General features: G+C 45.7%; 1 protein-coding gene across 1 annotated transcript; it reads left to right on the forward strand.

The window, feature by feature from the left end:
- The first annotated feature begins 1,252 nt into the window (after window positions 1–1,252).
- Window positions 1,253–21,334, forward strand: LOC124025699 (plastin-3-like). Its single transcript, XM_046339039.1, has 7 exons — window positions 1,253–1,257; window positions 1,781–2,010; window positions 11,225–11,303; window positions 12,334–12,585; window positions 18,294–18,417; window positions 19,169–19,293; window positions 19,567–21,334. Exons 1-7 carry the CDS (start codon window positions 1,253–1,255, stop codon window positions 19,697–19,699), a joined length of 948 nt encoding a protein of 315 aa, XP_046194995.1. The 3' UTR covers window positions 19,700–21,334.
- The last annotated feature ends 397 nt before the right edge of the window (window positions 21,335–21,731 follow it).

Genomic DNA, 21,731 nt, shown 5'->3' on the forward strand with positions numbered 1-21,731 from the left:
TCTCCCTCAGGGCCACGCACACACACACACACACACACACACACACACACACACACACACACACACACACACACACACACACACACACACACACACACACACACACACACACACACACACACACACACACACACACACACACACACACACATACACACACACACACGCATACACACACGCATACACACGCATACACACACGCATACACACACACACACACACACACACACACACACACACACACACACACACACACACACACACACACACACACACACACACACACACACACACAGTGCACACACAGTGCACACACACCCACATTAGTGATTGTACTTCAGAGCAAAAGCTTCTAAATATGAATTACCTGCTGATAGGTAAATATATAGTCTGACCTGCTGATGGATAAATATAGACTGACCTGCTGATAGATAAATATAGACTGACCTGCTGATAGATAAATATAGACTGACCTGCTGATAGATAAATATAGACTGACCTGCTGATAGATAAATATAGACTGACCTGCTGATAGATAAATATAGACTGACCTGCTGATAGATAAATATAGACTGACCTACTGATAGGTGAATATAGACTGACCTGCTGATAGATAAATATAGACTGACCTGCTGATAGATAAATATAGACTGACCTGCTGATAGATAAATATAGACTGACCTGCTGATAGATAAATATAGACTGACCTGCTGATAGGTGAATATAGACTGACCTGCTGATAGGTGAATATAGACTGACCTGCTGATAGGTGAATATAGACTGACCTGCTGATAGATAAATATAGACTGACCTGCTGATAGGTGAATATAGACTGACCTGCTGATAGATAAATATAGACTGACCTGCTGATAGGTGAATATAGACTGACCTGCTGATAGGTGAATATAGACTGACCTGCTGATAGGTGAATATAGACTGACCTGCTGATAGGTGAATATAGACTGACCTGCTGATAGATAAATATAGACTGACCTGCTGATAGATAAATATAGACTGACCTGCTGATAGATAAATATAGACTGACCTGCTGATAGATAAATATAGACTGACCTGCTGATAGATAAATATAGACTGACCTGCTGATAGATAAATATAGACTGACCTGCTGATAGATAAATATAGACTGACCTACTGATGGATAAATACCGGTTAATAATGAGGATATATACAGGGGGTAATTTGTAAAGTGACTATGCATAGATAATAAACAGAAACTAGCAGCAGTGTTACAATGTTGTACACAATGGAAAAAACATAAACATAAATATGGGTTGTATTTATAATGGTGTGTGTTCTTCACTGGTTGCCCTTTTCTCGTGGTCACAAATCCTGCTGCTGTGATGGCACACTGTGGTATTTCACCCATTAGATATGGGAGTTTATCAACATTGGATTTGTTTTCTAATTCTTTGTGGATCTGTGGGAAATATGTCTCTCTAATATGGTCATACATTGGGCAGGAGGTTAGGAAGTGCAACTCAGTTCATTTTGTGGGCAGTGTCTTCTTTTGTGAGCCATGTCTGCCTACGGCGGCCTTTCTCAATAGCAAGGCTCACTGAATCTGTACATAGTCAAAGCTTTCCTTAAGTTTGGGTCAGTCACAGTGGTCAGGTATTCTGCTACTGTCTACTCTCTGTTTAGGGCCAAATAACATTCTAGTTTGCTCAGTTTTTTGTTGTTAAATCTGTGTATATAACTAACTGTCAGCTCTCTCTCTCTCTCTCTCTCTCTCTCTCTCTCTCTCTCTCTCTCTCTCTCTCTCTCTCTCTCTCTCTCTCTCTCTCTCTCTCCAGGAGAAAGATGACCTGCGTAGGGCAGAGAGTATGCTGGTTCAGGCTGACAGGTTGGGCTGTAGACAGTTTGTGACCCCCACTGATGTGGTCTGTGGGAACCCCAAACTCAACCTGGCCTTCGTTGCCAACCTGTTTAATAAATACCCATCACTCACCAAGCCTGAGGGGCAGGACCTGGACTGGGCCAAACTGGAGGGTGGGTACACTTATAATATACTCTACGTCTTTTTATTTTACCTTTATTTAACCAGGCAAGTCAGTTAAGAACAAATTCTTGTTTTCAATGACGGCCTGGGAACAGTGGGTTAACTGCCTGTTCAGGGGCAGAACGACAGATTTGTACCTTGTCAGCTCGGGGGTTTGAACTTGCAACCTTCCAGTTACTAGTCCAACGCTCTAACCACTAGGCTACGCTGCCGCCCCATTTACCACCAAGTCAATTCTGCTCTGCCCAGAGTACCTCGGAAGTACACACTCATGCGTATTTTACTAGTAAGCCGATGGTCTCATGTACTCTTCTCAAGTACCCCTGTAGATATAACTAGTACCAATATAGATATACCTAGTACCCCTGTAGATATAACTAGTACCAATATAGATATACCTAGTACCCCTGTAGATATACCCCCTGTAGATATACCTAGTACCCCTGTAGATATAGCCCCTGTAGATATACCCCCTGTAGATATACCTAGTACCCCTGTAGATATACCCCCTGTAGATATACCCCCTGTAGATATACCTAGTACCCCTGTAGATATACCCCCTGTAGATATACCTAGTACCCCTGTAGATATACCCCCTGTAGATATACCTAGTACCCCTGTAGATATACCCCCTGTAGATATACCCCCTGTAGATATACCTAGTACCCCTGTAGATATACCCCTGTAGATATACCTAGTACCCCTGTAGATATACCTAGTACCCCTGTAGATATACCCCCTGTAGATATACCCCTGTAGATATACCTAGTACCCCTGTAGATATACCCCTGTAGATATACCTAGTACCCCTATAGATATACCCCCTGTAGATATACCTAGTGCCCCTGTAGATATACCTAGTACCCCTGTAGATATACCTAGTACCCCTGTAGATATACCCCCTGTAGATATACCCCTGTAGATATACCCCCCTGTAGATATACCCCTGTAGATATACCCCTGTAGATATACCTAGTACCCCTGTAGATATACCTAGTACCCCTGTAGATATACCCCTGTAGATATACCCCTGTAGATATACCCCTGTAGATATACCCCTGTAGATATACCTAGTACCCCTGTAGATATACCCCTGTAGATATACCTAGTACCCCTGTAGATATACCCCCTGTAGATATACCTAGTGCCCCTGTAGATATACCTAGTACCCCCTGTAGATATACCTAGTACCCCTGTAGATATACCTAGTACCCCTGTAGATATACCCCCTGTAGATATACCTAGTACCCCTGTAGATATACCTAGTACCCCTGTAGATATACCCCCTGTAGATATACCTAGTACCCCTGTAGATATACCTAGTACCCCTGTAGATATACCCCTGTAGATATACCTAGTACCCCTGTAGATATACCCCTGTAGATATACCTAGTACCCTGTAGATATACCTAGTACCCTGTAGATATACCCCCTGTAGATATACCTAGTGCCCCTGTAGATATACCTAGTGCCCCTGTAGATATACCTAGTACCCCTGTAGATATACCCCTGTAGATATACCCCTGTAGATATACCTAGTACCCCTGTAGATATACCTAGTACCCCTGTAGATATACCCCCTGTAGATATACCTAGTACCCCTGTAGATATACCCCCTGTAGATATACCTAGTACCCCTGTAGATATACCCCCTGTAGATATACCTAGTACCCCTGTAGATATACCTAGTACCCCTGTAGATATACACCCTGTAGATATACCTAGTACCCCTGTAGATATACCTAGTGCCCCTGTAGATATACCCCCTGTAGATATACCTAGTACCCCTGTAGATATACCCCCTGTAGATATACCTAGTACCCCTGTAGATATACCTAGTACCCTGTAGATATACCCCTGTAGATATACCTAGTACCCCTGTAGATATACCTTGTACCCCTGTAGATATACCCCTGTAGATATACCTAGTACCCTGTAGATATACCCCTGTAGATATACCTAGTACCCCTGTAGATATACCTAGTACCCCTGTAGATATACCCCTGTAGATATACCTAGTACCCCTGTAGATATACCCCCTGTAGATATACCTAGTACCCCTGTAGATATACCTAGTACCCCTGTAGATATACCTAGTACCCCTGTAGATATACACCCTGTAGATATACCTAGTACCCCTGTAGATATACCCCCTGTAGATATACCTAGTACCCCTGTAGATATACCCCCTGTAGATATACCTAGTACCCCTGTAGATATACCTAGTACCCCCTGTAGATATACCTAGTACCCCTGTAGATATACCCCCTGTAGATATACCCCCTGTAGATATACCTAGTACCCCTGTAGATATACCCCTGTAGATATACCTAGTGCCCCTGTAGATATACCTAGTACCCCTGTAGATATACCTAGTACCCCTGTAGATATACCCCTGTAGATATACCTAGTACCCCTGTAGATATACCCCCTGTAGATATACCTAGTACCCCTGTAGATATACCTAGTGCCCCTGTAGATATACCCCCTGTAGATATACCTAGTACCCCTGTATATATACCCCCTGTAGATATACCTAGTACCCCTGTAGATATACCTAGTACCCCTGTAGATATACCCCCTGTAGATATACCTAGTACCCCTGTAGATATACCTTGTACCCCTGTAGATATACCCCCTGTAGATATACCTAGTACCCCTGTAGATATACCCCCTGTAGATATACCTAGTACCCCTGTAGATATACCTAGTACCCCTGTAGATATACCCCCTGTAGATATACCTAGTACCCCTGTAGATATACCCCCTGTAGATATACCTAGTACCCCTGTAGATATACCCCCTGTAGATATACCTAGTACCCCTGTAGATATACCTAGTACCCCTGTAGATATACACCCTGTAGATATACCTAGTACCCCTGTAGATATACCCCCTGTAGATATACCTAGTACCCCTGTAGATTTACCCCTGTAGATATACCTAGTACCCTGTAGATATACCTAGTACCCCTGTAGATATACCTAGTACCCCTGTAGATATACCCCTGTAGATATACCCCTGTAGATATACCTAGTACCCCTGTAGATATACCCCTGTAGATATACCTAGTGCCCCTGTAGATATACCTAGTACCCCTGTAGATATACCTAGTACCCCTGTAGATATACACCCTGTAGATATACCTAGTACCCCTGTAGATATACCCCCTGTAGATATACCTAGTACCCCTGTAGATATACCTTGTACCCCTGTAGATATACCCCCTGTAGATATACCTAGTACCCCTGTAGATATACCCCCTGTAGATATACCTAGTACCCCTGTAGATATACCCCCTGTAGATATACCTAGTACCCCTGTAGATATACCCCCTGTAGATATACCCCTGTAGATATACCTAGTACCCCTGTAGATTTACCCCCTGTAGATATACCTAATACCCCTGTAGATATACCTAGTACCCCTGTAGATATACCCCCTGTAGATATACCCCCTGTAGATATACCCCTTGTAGATATACCTAGTACCCGTGGTGATGAACTGACATCTGATATGCTGTATAGAGTATATCAGTAAATACTCATAAACACACCTCTGATTCTGCTCTCTGTAGATCTGTGAATAGAGCTCCCCCTGCTGACCCTCAACAGAAACACTCATTTTAAAAGGGGGCTGAACTTCCCTATTTAGCCTTGGTTTCATTCTCCTCATTATGAAATGCGTCTGGGAAGCGTCTTTCTTTTTCCCAATGCAGTTAAGCCAAAACCACGCCCCGTTATTCAGAGAGACGTTCTACAACGCTCCCATTGGCTAGCTAACGTCTCAGTTAAGCCAAAACCACGCCCCGTTATTCAGAGAGACGTTCTACAACGCTCCCATTGGCTAGCTAACGTCTCAGTTAAGCCAAAACCACGCCCCGTTATTCAGAGAGACGTTCTACAACGCTCCCATTGGCTAGCTAACGTCTCAGTTAAGCCAAAACCACGCCCCGTTATTCAGAGAGACGTTCTACAACGCTCCCATTGGCTAGCTAACGTCTCAGTTAAGCCAAAACCACGCCCGTTATTCAGAGAGATGTTCTACAACGCTCCCATTGGCTAGCTAACGTCTCAGTTAAGCCAAAACCACGCCCCGTTATTCAGAGAGACGTTCTACAACGCTCCCATTGGCTAGCTAACGTCTCAGTTAAGCCAAAACCACGCCCCGTTATTCAGACAGACGTTCTACAACGCTCCCATTGGCTAGCTAACGTCTCAGTTAAGCCAAAACCACGCCCCGTTATTTAGACAGACGTTCTACAACGCTCCCATTGGCTAGCTAACGTCTCAGTTAAGCCAAAACCACACCCCGTTATTCTGAGAGACGTTCTACAACGCTCCCATTGGCTAGCTAACGTCTCAGTTAAGCCAAAACCACGCCCCGTTATTCAGAGAGATGTTCTACAACGCTCATATTGGCTAGCTAACGTCTCAGTTAAGCCAAAACCACGCCCCGTTATTCAGAGAGATGTTCTACAACGCTCCCATTGGCTAGCTAACGTCTCAGTTAAGCCAAAACCACGCCCCGTTATTCAGAGAGATGTTCTACAACGCTCCCATTGGCTAGCTAACGTCTCAGTTAAGCCAAAACCACGCCCCGTTATTCAGAGAGATGTTCTACAACGCTCCCATTGGCTAGCTAACGTCTCAGTTAAGCCAAAACCACGCCCCGTTATTCAGAGAGATGTTCTACAACGCTTTGAGCGCTCTCCAAGTCAGGAAGTGAATATCACGTTGGGCAAAATTTCAGTCACTGATTAATAACATTTGCCCTTGTAGTTCAAGGCTGAAAAATATAATAACATGATGTCATGGACCGAGCTAGCCATTAACGTCCCTTAACGCTCAAACAGATTCAATGGCTGTAGCATAGCGTATTCGACTGAAAGATTAGAATATGCTTTAACCTGATAATAGACTACTAATGATAATATAACAACTACAAATACCGACCTAGTAACGTTAAGTAGCCTCGGTTAACTTAGCTGACCTTCAATACAGGAAATTCAGCAGAGTTCTCAGAGACATTTTTACAACGCATTGAAACGCTGAAAATAAATACATGGGCAAATGTTACCAAACATGATGATAATAGGCCTGTATTACTGCAGGCAGCTAACTGATAAATTACACTTTCCATCCTTACCTTGGAAGGTCAATGTCTCTGCACTGATCGCCTGTGACTGAGACAACGTTAGCTAGCCAATGGGAGCGTAGTAGTACACCGCTCTGAATAACGGGGTGTGGTTCTGACTGAACTGAGACAACGCGAGCTAGCCAATGGGAGCGTAGTAGTACACCGCTCTGAATAACGGGGTGTGGTTCTGACTGAACTGAGACAACGCGAGCTAGCCAATGGGAGCGTAGTAGTACACCGCTCTGAATAACGGGGTGTGGTTCTGACTGAACTGAGACAACGCGAGCTAGCCAATGGGAGCGTAGTAGTACACCGCTCTGAATAACGGGGTGTGGTTCTGACTGGGAAAAAGAAAGACCCGTCTGAGAACCAGATGTGGGTCTGGGAGGTGTGTTTTGATGTGTCTCTTGTGTGTGTTTGAAGGTGGGAAGAGTTTGGACATTCACCCTGTCAAAACAGTTACAGTCACTCACCTTTCTACAGATAACTAGCAGTCTAACCAGGTCTTGTGTCTGGAAGTAGCCTAGGATATCTAGCAAACTAGCCAGCTTCTTTCACCAATTATCTTCAGCTGGCCGGTGTCAAGGTGGAGGTTTTGACATCTTTAACATATTGTCCCATGTACAGTACACACACACACACACACACACACACACACACACACACACACACACACACACACACACACACACACACACACACACACACACACACACACACACACACACACACACACACACACACACACACACACGTCTCCCCTACTAAATACACCCAGTGGTAACACACACACTTCTCCCCTACTAAATACACCCAGTGGTAACACACACACACACACATCTCCCCTACTGAATACACCCAGTGGTAACACACACACACGCACGTCTCCCCTACTAAACACACCCAGTGGTAACACACACACACACACGTCTCCCCTACTAAATACACCCAGTGGTAACACACACACACTTCTCCCCTACTAAATACACCCAGTAGTAACACACACACACACACACACGTGTCCCCTACTAAATACACCCAGTGGTAACACACACACACACACACACACACACACACACACACACACACACACACACACACACACACACACACACACACACACACACACACACACACACACACACACACACACACACACACACACAGTCTCCCCTACTAAATACACTCAGTGGTAACACACACACACACACGTCTCCCCTACTAAATACACCCAGTGGTAACACACACACACTTCTCCCCTACTAAATACACCCAGTAGTAACACACACACACGTCTCCCCTACTAAATACACCCAGTGGTAACACACACACACACACTTCTCCCCTACTAAACACACCCAGTGGTAACACACGTCTCCCCTACTAAATACACCCAGTGGTAACACACACACACACACTTCTCCCCTACTAAACACACCCAGTGGTAACACACGTCTCCCCTACTAAACACACCCTGTGGTAACACACACACACACACACTTCTCCCCTACTAAATACACCCAGTGGTAACACACACACACACACGTCTCCCCTACTAAACACACCCTGTGGTAACACACACACACACACGTCTCCCCTACTAAACACACCCAGTGGTAACACACGTCTCCCCTACTAAATACACCCAGTGGTAACACACACACACACGTCTCCCCTACTAAACACACCCTGTGGTAACACACACGCACACACTTCTCCCCTACTAAATACACCCAGTGGTAACACACACACACACACACACTTCTCCCCTACTAAATACACCCTGTGGTAACACACGTCTCCCCTACTAAACACACCCTGTGGTAACACACGTCTCCCCTACTAAACACACCATGTGGTAACACACGTCTCCCCTACTAAACACACCCTGTGGTAACACACGTCTCCCCTACTAAACACACCATGTGGTAACACACGTCTCCCCTACTAAACACACCATGTGGTAACACACACACGTCTCCCCTACTAAACACACCATGTGGTAACACACGTCTCCCCTACTAAACACACCATGTGGTAACACACACACACACACTTCTCCCCTACTAAATACACCCAGTGGTAACACACACACACACACGTCTCCCCTACTAAGCACACCCTGTGGTAACACACACACACACACACGTCTCCCCTACTAAACACACCCAGTGGTAACACACGTCTCCCCTACTAAATACACCCAGTGGTAACACACACACACACACACACACACACACACACACACACACACACACACACACACACACACACACACACACACACACACACACACACACACACACACACACACACACACACACACACACAGTCTCCCCTACTAAATACACTCAGTGGTAACACACACACACACACACACGTCTCCCCTACTAAATACACCCAGTGGTAACACACACACACTTCTCCCCTACTAAATACACCCAGTAGTAACACACACACACGTCTCCCCTACTAAACACACCCAGTGGTAACACACGTCTCCCCTACTAAATACACCCAGTGGTAACACACACACACTTCTCCCCTACTAAACACACCCAGTGGTAACACACGTCTCCCCTACTAAATACACCCAGTGGTAACACACACACACTTCTCCCCTACTAAACACACCCAGTGGTAACACACGTCTCCCCTACTAAACACACCCTGTGGTAACACACACACACACACACACTTCTCCCCTACTAAATACACCCAGTGGTAACACACACACACACACGTCTCCCCTACTAAACACACCCAGTGGTAACACACACACACACGTCTCCCCTACTAAACACACCCTGTGGTAACACACACGCACACACTTCTCCCACACCCTGTGGTAAAATACACCCAGTGGTAACACACACACACACACACACTTCTCCCCTACTAAATACACCCTGTGGTAACACACGTCTCCCCTACTAAACACACCCTGTGGTAACACACGTCTCCCCTACTAAACACACCATGTGGTAACACACGTCTCCCCTACTAAACACACCCTGTGGTAACACACGTCTCCCCTACTAAACACACCATGTGGTAACACACGTCTCCCCTACTAAACACACCATGTGGTAACACACACACGTCTCCCCTACTAAACACACCATGTGGTAACACACGTCTCCCCTACTAAACACACCATGTGGTAACACACACACACACACTTCTCCCCTACTAAATACACCCAGTGGTAACACACACACACACACGTCTCCCCTACTAAGCACACCCTGTGGTAACACACACACACACACGTCTCCCCTACTAAACACACCCAGTGGTAACACACGTCTCCCCTACTAAATACACCCAGTGGTAACACACATACACACACGTCTCCCCTACTAAACACACCCTGTGGTAACACACACGCACACACTTCTCCCCTACTAAATACACCCAGTGGTAACACACACACACGCACACACTTCTCCCCTACTAAATACACCCAGTGGTAACACACACACACACACACACTTCTCCCCTACTAAATACACCCTGTGGTAACACACCCTGTGGTAACACATGTCTCCCCTACTAAACACACCATGTGGTAACACACACACACGTCTCCCCTACTAAACACACCATGTGGTAACACACGTCTCCCCTACTAAACACACCCTGTGGTAACACACGTCTCCCCTACTAAACACACCATGTGGTAACACACGCACACGTCTCCCCTACTAAACACACCCTGTGGTAACACACACACACACGTCTCCCCTACTAAACACACCCAGTGGTAACACACGTCTCCCCTACTAAACACACCCAGTGGTAACACACACACACACACACTTCTCCCCTACTAAATACACCCAGTGGTAACACACACACTTCTCCCCTACTAAATACACCCAGTGGTAACACACACACTTCTCCCCTACTAAATACACCCAGTGGTAACACACACACTTCTCCCCTACTAAACACACCCAGTGGTAACACACACACTTCTCCCCTACTAAACACACCCAGTGGTAACACACACACTTCTCCCCTACTAAACACACCCAGTGGTAACTCCTCCTGTTTCCTCAGGTGAGTCGAGAGAGGAGAGAACCTTCAGGAACTGGATGAATTCTCTGGGAGTCAACCCTCATGTTAACCATATATACGGGTAACTACCTCTACTATAATATCAACCCTCATGTTAACCATATATACCTCTACTATAATATAATAATATAATAATATAACCATATATACCTCTACTATAATATCAACCCTCATGTTAACCATATATACGGGTAACTACCTCTACTATAATATCAACCCTCATGTTAACCATATATACCTCTACTATAATATCAACCCTCATGTTATATATATAACTATAATATCAACCCTCATGTTAACCATATATACCTCTACTATAATATCAACCCTCATCATATAATATCAACCCTCATGTTAACCATATATACGGGTAACTACCTCTACTATAATATCAACCCTCATGTTAACCATATATACCTCTACTATAATATCAACCCTCATGTTAACCATATATACGGGTAACTACCTCTACTATAATATCAACCCTCATGTTAACCATATATACCTCTACTATAATATCAACCCTCATGTTAACCATATATACGGGTAACTACCTTTACTATAATATCAACCCTCATGTTAACCATATATACCTCTACTATAATATCAACCCTCATGTTAACCATATATACCTCTACTATAATATCAACCCTCATGTTAACCATATATACGGGTAACTACCTCTACTATAATATCAACCCTCATGTTAACCATATATACCTCTACTATAATATCAACCCTCATGTTAACCATATATACCTCTACTATAATATCAACCCTCATGTTAACCATATATCACCTCCCTCTCTTCCCTCCCTCCCACCCTCCCTCCCTCCCCCTCTCTTCCCTCCCTCCCCCTCTCTGCCCTCCCTCCCCCCTCCCTCCCCCTCTCTCCCCTCCCTCTACCTCCCCCCCTCTCTTCCCTCCCCTCCCTCCCCCTCTCTCCCCTCCCTCTACCTCCCCCTCTCTTCCCTCCCCCTCTCTCCCCTCCCTCTACCTCCCCCTCTCTCCCCTCCCTCTACCTCCCTCTCTTCCCTCCCTCCCCCTCTCTTCCCTCCCCCTCCTCCCTCCCCCTCTCTTCCTCCCTCCAGTGATCTGTTAGATGCGCTGGTCATCCTCCAGCTGTATGAGAGGATTAAGGTTGCAGTAGACTGGGACCACAAAGTCAACCGCCCTCCCTACCCCAAGCTAGGGGCCAACATGAAGAAGCTGGAGAACTGTAACTACGCAGTGGACCTCGGGAAGGCCAAGGCAGGGTTCTCTCTGGTCGGCATCGGAGGACAGGACCTTAACGACGGAAACCCCACCCTCACCCTGGCTCTGGTCTGGCAACTGATGAGGAGGTAGGAGAGAGGGAGGGAGGGGGGAGTTAGAGAGAGGGGGTGGGACCTGACTAATAGATCACCTCCTCCTGCTCCTCTATCAGACCTGGCTAATAGATAACATGTTCCTCTATCAGACCGGACTAATAGAGAACATGTTCCTCTATCAGACCTGACTAATAGATAACATGTCCCTCTATCAGACCTGACTAATAGATAACATGTTCCTCTATCAGACCTGACTAATAGATAACATGTTCCTCTATCAGACCTGACTAATAGATAACATGGGCCTCTATCAGACCTGACTAATAGATAACATGTTCCTCTATCAGACCTGACTAATAGATTACCTCGTCCTGTTCCTCTATCAGACCTGACTAATAGATCACCTGCTCCTCTATCAGACCTGACTACATTTACATTTACATTTAAGTCATTTAGCAGACGCTCTTATCCAGAGCGACTTACAAATTGGTGCATTCACCTTATGACATCCAGTGGGACAGTCACTTAACAATAGTGCATCTAAAACTTAGGGGGTGGGGTGAGAGGGATTACCCTATCCTAGGTATTCCTTAAAGAGGTGGGGTTTCAGGTGTCTCCGGAAGGTGGTGATTGACTCCGCTGTCCTGGCGTCGTGAGGGAGTTTGTTCCACCATTGGGGGCCAGGGCAGCGAACAGTTTTGACTGGGCTGAGCGGGAGCTGTACTTCCTCAGTGGTAGGGAGGCCAGGCCAGAGGTGGATGAACGCAGTGCCCTTGTTTGGGTGTAGGGCCTGATCAGAGCCTGGAGGTACTGTGGTGCCGTTCCCCCTCACAGCTCCGTAGGCCACCATGGTCTTGTCCCCCAGTGGAGAGAACGGAGGAGCTCTTGGGAAGGTTGAACACCAGACGGGCTGCGGCGTTCTGGATGAGTTGAAGGGGTTTAATGGCACAGGCAGGGAGCCCAGCCAACAGCTCCTAATCCAGACGGGAGATGACAAGTGCCTGGATTAGGACCTCCCTCCTGTGTGAGGCAGGGTCGTACTCTGCGGATGTTGTAGAGCATGAACCTACAGGAACGGGCCACCGCCTTGATGTTAGTTGAGAACGACAGGGTGTTGTCCAGGATCACCCAAGGTTCTTGGCGCTCTGGGAGGAGGACCAGTGGAGTTGTCAACCGTGATGGCGAGATCATGGAACGGGCAGTCCTTCCCCGGGAGGAAGAGCCTCCGTCTTGCCGAGGTTCAGCTTGAGGTGGTGATCCGTCATCCACACTGATATGTCTGCCAGACATGCAGAGATGCGATTCGCCACCTGGTCATCAGAAGGGGAAAGGAGAAGATTAATTGTGTGTCGTCTGCATAGCAATGATAAGAGAGACCATGTGAGGTTATGACAGAGCCAAGTGACTTGGTGTATAGCGAGAATAGGAGAGGGCCAAGAACAGAGCCTCACCAGTGGTGAGAGCGCGTGGTGAGGAGACAGATTCTCGCCACGCCACCTGGTAGGAGCGACCTGTCAGGTAGGACGCAATCCATGGGCCGCCGGAGATGCCCAGCTCGGAGAGGGTGGAGAGGAGGATCTGATGGTTCACAGTATCGAAGGCAGCCGATAGATCTAGAAGGATGAGAGCAGAGGAGAGAGAGTTAGCTTTAGCAGTGCGGAGCGCCTCCGTGATACAGAGGAGAGCAGTCTCAGTTGAATGACTAGTCTTGAAACCTGACTGATTTGGATCAGAAGGTCATTCAGAGACTGGCCAAGGACGGTGGAGAGAAAAGAAAGAAGGGATACTGGTCATCGGAGGGATCGAGTAGGTTTTTTCAGAAGGGTGCAACTTCTCTCTTGAAGACTAGCCAACGGTCAGGGATGAGTTGATGAGCGAGGTGAGGTAAGGGAGAAGGTCTCCGGAAATGGTCTGGAGAAGAGAGGAGGGGATAGGGTCAAGCGGGCAGGTTGTTGGGCGGCCGGCCGTCACAAGACGCGAGATTTCATCTGGAGAGAGAGGGGAGAAAGAGGTCAGAGCATAGGGTAGGGCAGTGTGAGCAGAACCAGCGGTGTCGTTTGACTTAGCAAACGAGGATCGGATGTCGTCGACCTTCTTTTCAAAATGGTTGACGAAGTCATCTGCAGAGAGGGAGGAGGGGGAGGGGGCGGAGGATTCAGGAGGGAGGAGAAGGTGGCAAAGAGCTTCCTAGGGTTAGAGGCAGAAGCTTGGAATTTAGCGTGGTAGAAAGTGGCTTTAGCAGCAGAGACAGAGGAGGAAAATGTAGAGAGGAGGGAGTGAAAGGATGCCAGGTCCGCAGGGGCCCTCCACCGCTCGGCTGCCCGGAGCCCTGTTCTGTGAGCTCGCAATGAGTCATCGAGCCACGGAGCGGGAGGGGAGGACCGAGCCGGCCTGGAGGATAGGGGACATAGAGAGTCAAGGGATGCAGAGAGGGAGGAGAGGAGGGTTGAGGAGGCAGAATCAGGAGATAGGTGGGAGAAGGTTTGAGCGGAGGGAAGAGATGATAGGATGGAAGAGGAGAGAGTAGCGGGGAGAGAGAGCGAAGGTTGGGACGGCCGATACCATCCGAGTAGGGGCAGTGTGGGAGGTGTTGGATGAGAGCAGAAAAGGATACAAGGCAGTGGTGGAGACTTGGAGGGGAGTTGCAATGAGGTTAGTGGAAGAACAGCATCTAGTAAAGATGAGGTCTATCCTGCCTTGTGAGTAGGGGGGAAGGTGACCAAAAGAGGAGAGGAGTGGAAAGAAGGAGGCAGAGAGGAAAGAGTCAAAGGTAGAGAGGTTACAGAACTGTGAGAGGTGAGCCTCTATCAAGGCATCAAGCTTGATGAACTCTCCGAGGGAACCTGGAGGGCGATAAATGATAAGGATATTAAGCCTAGTGACTGTGACAGCATGGAATTCAAAGGAGGCGATAGACAGATGGGTAAGGGGAGAAAGAGAGAATGACCACTTGGGAGAGATGAGGATCCCGGTGCCACCACCCCGCTGACCAGACGCTCTCGGGTGTGCGAGAACACGTACGAAGAGAGAGCAGTAGGAGTAGCAGTGTTGTCTGTGGTGATCCATGTTTCCGTCAGGGCCAAGAAGTCGAGGGACTGGAGGGAGGCATGGGCTGAGATGAACTCTGCCTTGTTGACCTTGGCAGTTCCAGAGGCTCAGACCTGAACTAACGTGGGTCGTGCGCGCTGGGACCACCAGATTACGCGGTGAGGAGCGTTTGTATGGTCTGTGCAGAGAGGAGAGAACAGGGATAAACCGACACATAGTTGACAGGCTACAGAAGAGGCTATCAAAGAGATTGGAATGACAAGTGGACTGACTAATGTTCAGAAAGTTACCTAGCAAGAATCTTATTGACTAAAATGATTAAAATGATACAGTACTGCTGAAGAAGGCCAGCTGGCAGTGGCTAATAGATAACATGTTCCTCTATCAGACCTGACTAATAGATAACCTCCTGATCCAATTATGAGTCTTTGCTAGGTTAAGGTGAGCCTTATCTCAGCTCACTTGTCACCATAACAACACCCACCCCCGTAGCACACGCTCCAGCAGGTATATTTAACTGGTCATCCTTAAAGCCAATTCCTCCTTTGGCCGCCTTTTCTTCCAGTTCCCTGCTGCCAATGACTGGAACGAATTGCAAAAATCACTGAAGTTGGAGGCTTATATCTCCCTCTCTAACTTTAAGCGTCAGCTGTCAGAGCAACTTACCGATCGCTGCAGCTGTACAGAGCCCATCTGTAAAAAGTCCATCCATCCAACCAACCACCTACCTCATCCCCATATTTGTTTTTGCTCTTTTGCACAGCATTATTTCTACTTGCACATCCTCATCTCCATATCTACCACTCCAGTGTTCATTTGCTATATTGTAATTACCCCGCCACTACGGTCTATTTATTGCCTTACCTCCCTAATCTTACCTCATTTCCACACACTGTATATAGACTTTTCTATTGTATTATTGACTGTATGTTTGTTTATTCCCATGTGTAACTCTGTGTTGTTGTTTGTCTCTCACTGCTTTGCTTTATCTTGGCCAAGTCAAAGTTGTAAATGAGAACTTGTTCTCAACTGGCCTACCTGGTTAAATAAAGGTGAAATAAAAAAATAAAAATCCTCTATCAGACCTGACTAATAGATAACCACCTCCTGACCCTCTATCAGACCTGACTAATAGATAACCACCACCTGACCCTCTATCAGACCTGACTAATAGATAACCACCTCCTGACCCTCTATCAGACCTGACTAATAGATAACCACCTCCTGACCCTCTATCAGACCTGACTAATAGATAACCACCTCCTGACCCTCTATCAGACCTGACTAATAGATAACCACCACCTGACCCTCTATCAGACCTGACTAATAGATAACCACCTCCATCAGACCTGACTAATAGATAACCACCTCCTGACCCTCTATCAGACCTGACTAATAGATAACCACCACCTGACTCTCTATCAGACCTGACTAATAGATAACCACCTCCTGACCCTCTATCAGACCTGACTAATAGATAACCACCTCCTGACCCTCTATCAGACCTGACTAATAGATAACCACCACCTGACCCTCTATCAGACCTGACTAATAGATAACCACCTCCTGATCCTCTATCAGACCTGACTAATAGATAATCACCTCCTGATCCTCTATCAGACCTGACTAATAGATAGTCACCTCCTGATCCTCTATCAGACCTGACTAGTAGATAACCTTTGCCTCATCCTCTATCAGACCTGACTAGTAGATAACCACCTGACTCTCTATCAGACATGACTAATAGATAACCACCTGACCCTCTATCAGACCTGACTAATAGATAACCACCTGACCCTCTATCAGACCTGACTAGTAGATAACCACCTGACCCTCTATCAGACCTGACTAGTAGATAACCACCTGACCCTCTATCAGACCTGACTAATAGATAACCACCTGACCCTCTATCAGACCTGACTAATAGATAACCACCTGACCCTCTATCAGACCTGACTAATAGATAACCACCTGACTCTCTATCAGACCTGACTAATAGATAACCACCTCCTGATCCTCTATCAGACCTGACTAATAGATAACCACCTCCTGATCCTCTATCAGACCTGACTAGTAGATAACCTTTGCCTCATCCTCTATCAGACCTGACTAATAGATAACCACCACCTGACCCTCTATCAGACCTGACTAATAGATAACCACCTCCTGATCCTCTATCAGACCTGACTAATAGATAATCACCTCCTGATCCTCTATCAGACCTGACTAATAGATAGTCACCTCCTGATCCTCTATCAGACCTGACTAGTAGATAACCTTTGCCTCATCCTCTATCAGACCTGACTAGTAGATAACCACCTGACTCTCTATCAGACCTGACTAATAGATAACCACCTGACCCTCTATCAGACCTGACTAATAGATAACCACCTGACCCTCTATCAGACCTGACTAGTAGATAACCACCTGACCCTCTATCAGACCTGACTAGTAGATAACCACCTGACCCTCTATCAGACCTGACTAATAGATAACCACCTGACCCTCTATCAGACCTGACTAATAGATAACCACCTGACTCTCTATCAGACCTGACTAATAGATAACCACCTCCTGACTCTCTATCAGACCTGACTAATAGATAACCACCTCCTGATCCTCTATCAGACCTGACTAGTAGATAACCTTTGCCTCATCCTCTATCAGACCTGACTAATAGATAACCTCCTCAGATACACTCTGAATGTTCTGGAGGACCTTGGACATGGAGAGGCTGCTAACGATGACCTCATCATCAACTGGGTCAACAGAACCCTGACTGGAGCCGGGAAGAACTCTAAGATCTCCAGCTTCAAGGTGACAAGACATATGGAACGGGGTGGCTTTATAATGTCTGTTATACTGTGTGATCTGTGAATCACTAGGAACTCTCAGTTACTAAACCGTAGACCCAGTGTTTCTCTATAGCTCTAAACCCAGTGGTTCTCTATAGCTCTAAACCCAGTGTTACTCTATAGCTCTAAACCCAGTGGTTCTCTATAGCTCTAAACCCAGTGTTCTCTATAGCTCTTAACCCCAGTGGTTCTCTATAGCTCTAACCCCAGTGGTTCTCTATAGCTCTAACCCCAGTGGTTCTCTATAGCTCTAACCCCAGTGGTTCTCTATAGCTCTAAACCCAGTGGTTCTCTATAGCTCTAAACCCAGTGGTTCTCTATAGCTCTAACCCAGTGGTTCTCTATAGCTCTAACCCAGTGTTCTCTATAGCTCTAACCCCAGTGGTTCTCTATAGCTCTAACCCAGTGTTCTCTATAGCTCTAAACCCAGTGTTCTCTATAGCTCTAAACCCAGTGGTTCTCTATAGCTCTAAACCCAGTGTTCTCTATAGCTCTAAACCCAGTGGTTCTCTATAGCTCTAACCCCAGTGGTTCTCTATAGCTCTAACCCCAGTGGTTCTCTATAGCTCTAACCCAGTGGTTCTCTATAGCTCTAAACCCAGTGTTCTCTATAGCTCTAAATCCAGTGTTCTCTATAGCTCTAAACCCAGTGGTGTGTGTTTGTGTTTGTGTGTGTGTGTGTGTTTTGTGTGTGTCTCACTCTCTCGCTCCAGGATCGTGGTATCAGCAGTAGTCTTCCTGTCCTGGACCTGATTGACTCCATCCAGCCACGCAGCGTGAACTATGACCTTGTCAAGACTGGAACGCTCTCCGACGTCGACAGATTGGACAATGCCAAGTCAGTCTGACATACACATGCACACACGCACCACATACACACACACGCACACAGACACACGCATGTACCACACACACGCACACACACGCACCACATACACACACACGCAGATACACACACACACGCAAACACACACACACGCAGACACACACACCGCAATGTGTCGTTTGGGACACTACAGTATAGGTTTGGGGCTGGAAAAGTCTGGTACAATACTGTAATAACTAGTGTTATATGGTTTACTGACCTCTGACTTCTAACCTCTGCCTCCAGGTACGCTGTGTCCATGGCAAGGAAGATCGGAGCCCGTGTGTACGCCCTACCAGAGGACCTGGTGGAGGTGAAACCTAAGATGGTGATGACTGTGTTCGCCTGCCTCATGGGACGGGGTATGAAGAGGGAATAGCACTTCAGCCACACCATCAGCCTGTGCCTCAGCCTCTAGCCTGTTTGCTAAAAGGCTTCTGGTTTAAACAATGAAAACAGCCATATTATATTAGATACATATTGATTGAATGACAGTGATTGCTCCACAGCTGATTTGATGACTCTGTATATCTGCCTTTAACTTCAGACACTGTGTCACACTGTATGTGATGCTGTAGCTTTTCGTTGACCTCTGTGGTGAACATTAGACTGGACTATGGCTGTTAAAGGACATGTCATGTGGGGGATGACTGGAATCGCTCTCACAACAGTTCTTAGTTGAGAGATTGGACTCGAAGGTTCTGTAGGATTAGAGAGAGAGAGAGAGAGACAGAGAGAGATAGAGATTGAGAGAGAGAGAGATATATATAGATAGAGAGAGATAGAGATTGAGAGAGAGAGAGAGAAAGACAGAGAGAGAGAGAAAGACAGAGAGATAGTGTGTTGCTTTGATTCAAAGATTTTTCATCGAATGGCCTTAAGGTTCAATCGTAAACGGGTCCCTATGTCCCTAGTTTAGATTATTGACCAAATTACACAAAACATACCTACACAATGGTATATAGTATTCCATGTTATTAGTATGTTTGACTGGTATATATGGCATCCCATGTTATTAGTATGTTTGACTGGTATATATGGCATCCCATGTTATTAGTATGTTTGACTGGTATATATGGCATCCCATGTTATTAGTATGTTTGACTGGTATATATGGCATCCCATGTTATTAGTATGTTTGACTGGTATATATGGCATCCCATGTTATTAGTATGTTTGACTGGTATATATGGCATTCCATGTTATTAGTATGTTTTACTGGTATATATGGCATCCCATGTTATTAGTATGTTTTACTGGTATATATGGCATCCCATGTTATTAGTATGTTTGACTGGTATATATGGCATTCCATGTTATTAGTATGTTTGACTGGTATATATGGCATTCCATGTTATTAGTATGTTTTACTGGTATATATGGCATTCCATGTTATTAGTATGTTTGACATCCCATGTTATTAGTATGTTTGACTGGTATATATGGCATCCCATGTTATTAGTATGTTTGACTGGTATATATGGCATCCCATGTTATTAGTATGTTATTAGTATGTTTTACTGGTATATATGGCATTCCATGTTATTAGTATGTTTGACATCCCATGTTATTAGTATGTTTGACTGGTATATATGGCATCCCATGTTATTAGTATGTTTGACTGGTATATATGGCATTCCATGTTATTAGTATGTTATTAGTATGTTTTACTGGTATATATGGCATTCCATGTTATTAGTATGTTTGACTGGTATATATGGCATTCCATGTTATTAGTATGTTTGACTGGTATATATGGCCATGCCTTTAACAGAAAGGTAGCCAATCAACTATGCATAAACAATCTTTTTGTTGTTGAAATAATGTAGTTGTTGAAAAGCAAAGCTTTAAATGTCCCTGACCAGTTAGTGTTGTGTAATGGAACCTGTTAAAACACTACTATCGTTGGTGAGGAAGGATTTGGGGAGAGAAACTGGAAGCCTGTCTGAGTTACAGAGTCCTGTCTATACAGATGCCATGATCCTGAACTGATTAAATACAACTCTTCATGATATTACATGCTTCTGTTATTTCAGATGGAGTATGCCAGGCATAGTGTGTGTGGATGTGTGAGTGTTATTTCAGATGGAGTATGCCAGGCATAGTGTGTGTGGATGTGTGAGTGTTGTTTCAGATGGAGTATGCCAGGCATAGTGTGTGTGGATGTGTGAGTGTTGTTTCAGATGGAGTATGCCAGGCATAGTGTGTGTGGATGTGTGAGTGTTATTTCAGATGGAGTATGCCAGGCATAGTGTGTGTGGATGTTTGTGTTGAGTTGAGCACGTGGTACGAGTTTTCTTTGTTGTGAACTCTGATTGCTCAGCTAGAGGATAGTGAAGTCAGAGTTACTGGAAGAGGAGTGTGTATGTGTGAGTGTTATTGCCAGGCATAGTGAGTGTGTATGTGTGAGT

This window comes from Oncorhynchus gorbuscha, unplaced genomic scaffold (assembly GCF_021184085.1).
Source record: "Oncorhynchus gorbuscha isolate QuinsamMale2020 ecotype Even-year unplaced genomic scaffold, OgorEven_v1.0 Un_scaffold_2361, whole genome shotgun sequence".
NCBI classification, from domain to species: Eukaryota; Metazoa; Chordata; class Actinopteri; order Salmoniformes; family Salmonidae; genus Oncorhynchus; species Oncorhynchus gorbuscha.